General features: G+C 36.9%; 1 protein-coding gene across 4 annotated transcripts in view; it reads left to right on the forward strand.

The window, feature by feature from the left end:
* Positions 1 to 8,789, forward strand: part of LOC103376809 (kynurenine--oxoglutarate transaminase 3) — a 10,146-nt gene extending 1,357 nt beyond the window's left edge. For 2 of the 4 annotated variants that reach the window (XM_025054090.1, XM_008307325.3), the window contains exons 2-15: positions 133 to 220; positions 812 to 873; positions 1,565 to 1,709; positions 3,062 to 3,211; positions 4,278 to 4,364; positions 4,460 to 4,579; positions 4,693 to 4,813; positions 5,793 to 5,869; positions 6,025 to 6,114; positions 6,205 to 6,391; positions 7,181 to 7,254; positions 7,343 to 7,429; positions 7,532 to 7,975; positions 8,010 to 8,789. In XM_025054090.1, coding sequence (XP_024909858.1) covers positions 134 to 220; positions 812 to 873; positions 1,565 to 1,709; positions 3,062 to 3,211; positions 4,278 to 4,364; positions 4,460 to 4,579; positions 4,693 to 4,813; positions 5,793 to 5,869; positions 6,025 to 6,114; positions 6,205 to 6,391; positions 7,181 to 7,254; positions 7,343 to 7,429; positions 7,532 to 7,585 — 1,341 coding nt within the window. In that variant the 5' untranslated portion in view covers position 133 and the 3' untranslated portion in view covers positions 7,586 to 7,975; positions 8,010 to 8,789. The remainder of the gene's footprint in view (positions 1 to 132; positions 221 to 811; positions 874 to 1,564; positions 1,710 to 3,061; positions 3,212 to 4,277; positions 4,365 to 4,459; positions 4,580 to 4,692; positions 4,814 to 5,792; positions 5,870 to 6,024; positions 6,115 to 6,204; positions 6,392 to 7,180; positions 7,255 to 7,342; positions 7,430 to 7,531; positions 7,976 to 8,009) is intronic. The other 2 variants (XM_025054091.1, XM_025054092.1) reach the window with 1 other exon arrangement.
* Positions 8,790 to 9,645: the final 856 nt, after the last annotated feature.

Here is a 9,645-nt window from a genome sequence, read left to right on the forward strand (position 1 = left end):
TATATATATATGTATATACTGTATATATGTATATATATATATATATATATATATATATATATATATATGTAGTATAGCACGTGATACATGATGCAATAATCATACCTGACAGTTTAAATTTTTCTCTTGCAGCATGAACACAGCACAACTCTTGAGTTGCACTAGATTAGCATTTCAATCACTTAATGTAATCTGCAAGAGAAGTTTTTGGGTATCACAGGTAAGTACTGTAAAAGGAAACCTTTTGGTGGTAAGCTATGTGTTGGATGTGTTTGCTGATTTTAGATATTAGTAGACTGAGAGACTTTTTAATGCTTTACTTACAGGTTGACAGGTGTGTTTTTAATCTGCCTTTAATTTACCCAGTTCAGTTAATTCTTAGTTAATAGTTAGAAAATTGGGGTTCCCTTTTTCAAAGTATCCCTGGCCACAATTAAGGTGGATGTCAAATGAACCAGTGTATAGCTCAGAGTAGCTCAGACCTGAAACATCTGTCACATCATGTTGATAACGTTTTCTTTTTTTGAAAATAACTTCTGAGTGGGTTTGCTTTGCTGTGTTAGCACTAGTGCAGAACTTGCCTTTTGTTTTCGCTTGGTTTACAACAAGTTGATGATCGAGTGTTTTTCTGTACTCTGTCAAAAGCATGCTAGATCTTAGCGCTAGTCGGAGTGGGAGAAAAGTAGTTGTAGAACAGTAGATGAAAGGGTCACCGGCACGTAGTTCGATTTACAACTTGGCTACTTCTGTACACTTTAAAAAATTACTTCCATGGTAATTTACTGGTGTGTATTTTGGTTTTGTCTTAAAGTGCATGATGGCATCTCGGCATACTAACGCCAAAAGAATAGAAGGACTTGACAAGAATGTTTGGTGAGTAGCATAGATCTTTTTTTTATATATTTCTTTAGCCTTTCCTATATTACAGGCATGGCCAACTTGCGGCTTGGGAGCTCTTTGCCCGGATTCATGTGGCTCTTACATTCATGTTGAATTTTATAGTGCTATAGATGTTACGACGCATGAGCCAATCAGCACGAGGAACAGAAGAGCATGCTGAATTAGCCAATAGTATGCTGTGTACAAGAATGTTTGGTGAGTAGCATAGATCATTTTTTTTATATTTCTTTAGCCTTTCAAAAAGAGAATCCACATTTTTAAAGCCAAAAATGTATTATTTTATAATGTTATTTTATAATTTTTATAATGTCTTTTAGTTCATTTTTTTGCAATATTGGATTAAAAAAAAAAATCTGCAATGTACTGAGGGAGCGAAAAGAGACCCGCGATATAGCGAGGTTTGTCCCTTAATGGTAGGAATGAAACTATTTAGGTAATAATGTAAGATGTCACGTGTTTTTTGGTTAAAAAAATCAAACAGTGTCAATTTTGATATTGGAAAATATTGTCAAAAATTTGGTATGAGTACCAGAAACTACCAAAAAACGTTGTAACAAATTGAACACACTATGCGTGCGTTTACGGTACTTTGTAAGGGTTTTCTTGTTGTGCGTTGTCTGTTTCTTCTGTGCTGTGTCAGCAACGTTTGTCTTTTTTGACTCAGGGTGGCGTTTACTTCCGTGGCAGCTGATCCATCCATTGTCAACCTTGGCCAGGGCTACCCGGACATCCCCCCACCTTCTTATATCAAAGAAGGTTTGGCAAAAGCTGCTTCAGTGGACAAGATGAACCAGTACACCAGAGGCTTTGTAAGACCAATGAGTCAATGATTACATTTTCTACAGCAACTACAACTATAATATTCGACAATTAAATGGAATAGACGCTTTATAAGGTACTATTCAAGTGGCAAAATTGATGAGACGGAACACTTGGCTAATAAGCACTCTCTGACATACAGTGACGTACATTTCTAGAGAACATCCGCATTTAAGTACAGGTCTTTAGTACTGCGAAAATGAAAGAACAATAGTACAAAGAATGAAGAATTGAACACCTGCCCATTCTGCCTAAAAAGCAGGTAGGCAAGTTATTCAACAGCTTACTGGCTATCGATTACACATTTGAGCCAATCACCATTTACTGTTTTTTTTTTTTTCTGTTCCTCCTTCTCTGCTGCACCTTTTTTTCCCTCCATTCACAACTGCTGTTCCCACCTGTCTGTCACCACCATAAATAAGTGACATATATTTACCAGGATACACACTGAGTGAGTGAGAGAGAGAGAGACATGGAACGTGATTCCCCTTTGTTTTCGTTTTATTTTTTTATTGTAGAGCAACCACCAACCAAGCTGTGCGGTGGTGACAGTGCCATAATCAAAATGACATTAGCGGAAAAATGTAACTCATTTTGGCTCAGGGGCTGCACACAGCCTAATTAGATACAGTACAATCACAACATAATTGTCTATAAATAGCAATAAGTCCATGTTTTCCCCTTTGTTTTCATGCAAAGAAGAAAGTACAAGCATGTTGGTTAAATCTTCATATTTAATGAAATATAAATTTACTAATATCCTGAACATGAAGTGTTTGTGTTTTTGAACCCCCTAGCACAGGCCATATGTTTGACACCCCTGATGTGGACCATAGCCTATTGTCATTAATAGAGCGACCAAGACCGAGTTGGGGCGACTAAGCGTAGGAGAAGGACTGGGAGGGAGCACTCGATTTAGATGATAAAAAGAGAGAGAGAGACTCTTTTGAGGCTGGACATAAAATGAAATAAAAATCACATTTTTGTCTAACATTATTATTTGATTTTTTTTTTTTTGTTTTGCTTTGTTTTTTTGGAATCCAGTCCCAGGCCAGATTAGATGGTTAGGTTGGCCCGCAAGCCTCCAATTGATATTTACTGCTACAGAGCATTAAAAAAACAAGGTCATTCAGAGTACATTTCTGTACATGTCTTTATTTAAAAAAAAATGATAAACTGGCTTGGCTTAAACATTAGAATGAGTTTTTGTTTGTATATGACAATCTGATAAATGATAAAACATACAGTAACTCCAACCAAAAAAAAAAGTAATATAAAACTACTAGTTTTGGTCTATCAGCAATCAGAGGAGTATGACCTGCTGTGTTTTCTTGGTGTTTAGGGTCATCCCTCCCTGGTGAAGGCTCTATCTCAGGTCTATGGAAAAGTGTATGGACGTCCTATTGACCCTTTGAACGAAATCCTGGTCACAGTCGGAGGTTATGGTTCCTTGTTCAGTACCATACAAGCGTTGGTGGAAGAAGGAGACGAGGTAAATATCCAACACACTTTTTCTGGTCTCTCTTGCAAATAACTGTTCTGTCGCAGTGATAAAATTGACAATATTATTTCTTGGACAGTCGATACTTGAACAAAAAGAGTTTAGAGAAGGCATGTCTTCTGTACTTTTGTCTTTACATAGTAAAGGGCCACTGCATAAACCAGTTTTTTTTTTTTCCGAGAGGACAAAATCACACTTACTTTACTTTGTCTGCTACGACAGCTACGAAATAATTGAAGCAAAGTTCAGAAGCAGTAGGTCTGTCTTCAGTCTCCAGTTGTGTGTGTGGTTAAACGTCTAAAACATCATTAGCATAAAATAATTTTAGAAAAAGAATGTCAAAAGGCCAGGCAACAGTAGAATTGTGGGTGAAATGTTCTGCGGTGTACTTCGTACTTTGTGTCCCAGCCTGAAGAACATACTATAGTACATCAAAAAGACAGATGTACAGTAGGTGTGTAAGACAACTACGTATACTATATATATATACATATATATATACACAGTACATTTGTCTATGCCATATATTGGAACCAAACCAAGGGTCAAACCAAAACCAAGCACAAGCTCTAGTAGAAATCAATCAGAAAAACAGAGAGGAAAACAGGCCGGACCTCTGAAAGAATGTTTAACCAGCACCAAGCACCTGTATAATTTAAATCCACCAACACCCTAAGTCAAAGACTGGTTCATCCAAAGGACAAAATACAGTACGTCACCACAAACAGAGCAACATTGTTATTCACAATCAGGACAAAAAAAAAAGGACACACTTTTGTCGAGGAGGATGTACATATCCTCGCCATGTTTTGCTTTTGCTGAATGCTTTCTGCAAGTTTTCTTTTCAAAGTTAATCTTTTCCAATTCATGTATTTGCCTCTGCTATATAATCACTAAACTCAAATCTTAACCGGTTGCAATGTTTCCCACATCAGTGAGTTATTATCAGATTTATTGATATGTTCTTAAAAGGTATCCCTCCTGTATGAACATTCTGTTTGATCATTGTCGTTCAATGTTTCACATTAGCACCACTGTGTGATGTTTCCTAATCCAGGTGATCATCATAGAGCCCTTTTTTGATTGCTACGTCCCCATGGTTCGAATGGCTGGAGCCAAGCCTGTGTTGATACCACTGCGTTGTGTAAGTTCATTTTCGAGCTGCAATTAAAGCATAAAATGCTGAATGTACAAATTCCCTGTCCTTGTAAACTTTATACTTTATACTTTATACTATAGTCCAAAAAACAATTCATCACAAGTGCTGACTGGAAACTTGACCCGGATGAGCTCTCTAGTAAATTCAACTCCAAGACGAAGGCCATCATAATCAACAACCCCAACAATCCACTTGGGAAGGCAAGAATATGTGATGGTTACTTTCATTGTCATTAAGAGCTGGAAATTTTTTACTGTATGGATGAAGAAGCTGTGATCTCTGTGGTGCACTTATAGTGCGTCTTTTCCTGCAGGTTTTTACAAGAGATGAACTGCAGACGATTGCTAACCTCTGCATTGAACACGACGTTCTGTGCTTCAGCGACGAGGTTTATGAGTGGATCACGTACAAGGGTCACCAACACATAAAAATTGGTCAGACATCAGCTTAACTACCATATTTTCTGGACTATAAATCGCACTTTTTTTTGCATCCTTTGGCTGGATTTTTAATATATATATATATGTATATATGTATATACAGTATATATATATATTTCACACATTTGCTAATTTTACGCTGACAGCCGCTAGAGGGCACTCTAGGCGTGTGTACCAGTATCTGCTATTCCTGTACCACTGAAAATGTACATGTTCGTTATTTGCACACTGGCAGCCACTAGAGGACACCGTTGTGACTTATACTCCAGAGCGACTTATTTATAAGTTGTTGGTTTTTTTTTTTTCATTTCTTTTCATTATGCATATTTTGGCTGGTGCGACTCTCTCTCTCTCTCTCTCTCACCACAGTACTATAGACATATTTTTGTGTGAAGTTTTGATACAGATACAGGTTTGACTTGTTTAATTATTTAAACCGGTAATTGAACAACCACACACTACTCTATAACATGGTAGCTCTCAAGGAGTGTGTGTGAATATATTAAGCTGCTGTAAAAAAAGAAAGAAGGTCACATCCCTACTTGGACTTTTGACGTTATTGTCAACAAACTTTCAACACAAACCCATTGGAAATGAACAAAATAAGACTAAGAATAAGTAGATAGTCAGAACACAGATCAAAGCCATGAAAATGAGTGTCAGTCTCACACCTCCATTACTGACTGATCACAATCTCCAGCACAAAGTTAAAGACTTTTGAAAAGCTGGGTAACTGGACTGTCGCCACTTAAGTCATTGTAATGTACAGTATTTATATAAAAAAAAGAGAAATAAAAGGCAGTTTCATGTTAGGGCCAAACGATTCCCAACATGTTTTTCCAAAGGTGCAAACCAGTGACCTTCTTGCTGCAAAGGCAATGCGATCTGACAATGTGATCATAATGAAAATGTGAGCAGTGTAAAAATCTGTATTTCTGACTGTTGTTGTTGTTTTTTTTTGTTTTTTTTTAAGCCACTTTGCCTGAAATGTGGGACAGAACAATCACCATAAGCAGCGCAGGGAAAACGTTCAGTGTGACTGGATGGAAGGTAAATAATTTGAATATATTAAAAAAAAAAAAAAAAAATTAGTGTATTTCCAGTGGTTTAGCGTTAGTGAGGTAACTTGATGTTGTTGACACAACAACATAAAAAACAAAACACTTGACTATTGGTTTTCTTTTTTTTTTTTTTTTTTTTTTCAGCTTGGTTGGTCAATTGGTCCAGAGCACTTGGTGAAGCATCTTCAGACCGTCATGCAGAATACCCTTTATACCTGTGCAACACCATTACAGGCGAGTTTGCAAAATGTCTCCAGATTTGTAAGAAAGAGCCAAAAATAATTAAATACCCTTTTACTTTTGAGTCTGCTTCGCTACGTACAGGAAGCCGTCGCACAAGGTTTACTCCTAAACTTCGATCTGATGGGTCAACCCGAGTGCTACTTCACGTCTCTGGCAGATGAACTACAAGAGAAGAGGGACCGCTTGGCCAATATTGTCCAGGCGGCTGGCATGACCCCAGTCATCCCAGAAGGAGGCTACTTCATGCTGGTTGATGTGACATCTCTAAGTAAGTTCCGAAATGGGCAAAAGAGCCGTAGGAGAAAAAAAAAAACACTTTTTGTGTGCTAATATATACATATGATATATATATATCCTGATAGCTATCATATCGCGGTAGTTGCGTTCCAAGTCCCTCTGCAAAACAGGAAAAATTACATAGTAGAGGCCCACAATTATATGCCCGAGTAGAGCGGGAATCCTGCATCAAACAATAAAAATATGTAGACAAAATTAAAAACTTGAATTTCATAAATCCCAGTATAAACAGTGACCCCACCCACCACCCATTCTACAGGAATATAGCCCTCATTGATAGGGATTGGTGGCCTGGCTTTTATTAAGTTGAACAGGTTATAGGGAAACTACGGCCCGGGGTATGCGGTCCATTTGGCTTTTTAATCCGGCCCACCAAACTTGTCCTTATTGTGTTATTCATTTCTGTTTTTGTCAGATTTCTGCCTTTCCCCTGCAATGCCAACGTTTCCCCAAAAGATGGCATAGAAAAGACTAAAAGCAATTTAGCATTTACCGACTGACTTTTACGTGTCATTTGTTTTTGATCATAAAAACGCTCCAGCTATCTGCTCCTGACATTGAGTCAAAAAGTTTGCGCACACCTGGGTTAGAGGAATTATTCAAAGAAATGTACCAACATAATTTCTTCTGCTTTTTTTCCATCAACTCTTCTAAAAGTTTTTTTTTTTTTTAAACCGGCACTATTTGTCTGCATTGGTGACTAATTTTAAAAGTTTTTTTTTTCCAAAACTTGTTTTTAATTTTCCTGTGCTGCTCGCAGATCAGGACCTGTCCCACATGGTTGAAGATGAAAGCTATGACTACAAGTTTGTGAAGTGGATGATTAAAGAAAAGGTTATCAGAAATGCATTGCTTTCAATACATGTATTCTCTCGGTGTTTGTTGTTTTCCTAACTTTTGTTGTTGTTTCGAATCTACTTAGAAACTTGCAGCAATCCCAGTTACAGCCTTTGTTGGAGACGATTCCAAAAAGCATTTTGAGAAATACATACGCCTCTGCTTCATCAAGGTAATTAAATATTCAATATCATCTATCTCCGTTTTCTGCGGCGAAGAAAATCGTAACCTCTTGTTTTTTTGTTTTTTTTGGGGGTTTTTTTGTCATCAACAGCAAGACAGTACCCTTGAAGCAGCAGGAAACATTCTAAAAAACTGGAAAATTTAAATTTAAAAATTTAAAGGCTGCCAAGTCTGTGATCTGCAGTGTGCTTAAAGACGTAAAAACTAAAATGTGAACAAGGCATCAATCATTTTCCTGCTTGTGTTCTCCTTCTTCTCGTGCCTAGCAATTCCAGCTTTGACATTCTTGGTACGATACTGTATGTGTGTGCGTGTATATATACACTTCTGATCAAAATCTTAACGCCAGTTAATAAATTACAAGAATTTACATTCTGCACTGTTGGATTTTAAAATGGTTCTTAAGTAGAGCTTAAAAATGCAAACAGACGAAATGGGATCAAGAGACAAGAAGTTCTGAGCAGGTAATGATAATACACATAAACTTTCAGAAATGGCGAGTTCGGAGTCAAAAGGGGAAGAAGGCGTTTTCGAGGTGTAAATACAGGCACTGCATCGATGTTTTCGAGGTGTAAATACAGGCACTGCTTTAACTGCATTGATGTAAACGGTAAAAATGTACATGTTCAGTGTACATTATGTCCCAGAGCAAAGAGTTTGTCCACGTCCGGTGTGAACAACTCCAATTTAATGATGCATGAAATAAATATGATGACTACAGAGAAAAGTAAGGGAGGTAGGCAGTACGTTGCCTGACCTCAAGGGGGCGTTTAAAAAATTAAATTTGTGCTGCCCTCATCTCTATAGTTTAATTTGTTTACAGTAAATATGAATTGCTTAGACACAAGAAGGGCGCTCTGTCCATTTGGATGGATGGATGGAAACGTCCTTTGTAGGACAAATATGTTCCTGTGATATATACGTATTTGTGTTGGTATAAAGTGTCTTTAAAAGAGGAATGCTGATGGATATGAAGCATTACCAGGTGCATGCTGTTGGATGAATAGTGAAATAAGATGCTGTTTTTTAGCTCTTAAAATTGTAAATCTGACTCCAGAGGAGTCAGTGCCTCACCAGCCATGAACCTCACCAGACATCACTGATGTCAACAGTTGATTCAGACTCCTTCATAGTTCTCATAGGCAAAATATCTAAGAGAGGAGGAGCCGGTCCGTCATGCGAGCACTGTATGTCCACCAGTTGTCTTAAGTTGTAAAAGCTTGATTCATTTAATTTACACCACAGTGAGTTAAAAACACCTATTCATACATACTCATATTCTTAAAATGTTTATGTTTTGGTAAGAAGAAAACAGTTGATGTGCAATAAATTAAAACCTCTGTTCAGGTCCCGGTCTTTGCTTTTCTACTCAATACAATAGTTACTTTCACTGGTAACTAGTTACTTCTATAGTGGAGTAACTCAATTACTAACTCAGTTACGTTTTGGGAGTAGTAACTGGTAACTATAACTAAAATGACTTTTTCAAAATAATGTGCCCGACACTGCTCATTTGCAACTGTAGATTAATCAAAACCCAGGAGCCATTGTTATTGTTCCCAATTTTAGCACCATCTCGCATGGTCTCCATCACTCATTCCAGAGATGGAGGTTTAAGGTCAACTCACTTACTGTGCCAATTATGCAAATGATATTACACACTTACGCACAATTTGCAGGTTACCTTATTTTCTTAACTATCGTGTGCCAGAGTTTTCGTTTTCGTTGTTATCATCAAATATCGTGAAACAGGATGAAGTAGTAGATGAACAATAATAATTTAGAAAAAGCTTTTTTTTTTCTCTTTAAGATGTCTACAGTCATTGCTGTCTTTTAACTACTTCTAGGGTAGTGTTATTTAACCATTGTGGCAGATCATTTGGTCTACTTTGGGAAATTATTATTATTTCATTCGAACGGTTTTAAATGACGAGGTTCATAAAGGTTTGTTTTTGTTCATTCTACCTATCTGTCTATCTGTCTATCTATCTATCTATCTATCTATCTATCTATCTATCTATCTATCTATCCATCTATCTATCTATCTGTATATCTATCTATCTATCTATCTATCTATCTATCTATCTATCTATCTATCTATCTATCCATCTATCTATCTATCTGTATATCTATCTATCTATCTATCTATCTATCTATCTATCTATCTATCTATCTATCTATCCATCTATCCATCTATCTATCTAT

Source organism: Cynoglossus semilaevis, chromosome 2, assembly GCF_000523025.1.
Source record: "Cynoglossus semilaevis isolate Cse_v1.0 chromosome 2, Cse_v1.0, whole genome shotgun sequence".
Lineage (NCBI taxonomy): Eukaryota > Metazoa > Chordata > Actinopteri > Pleuronectiformes > Cynoglossidae > Cynoglossus > Cynoglossus semilaevis.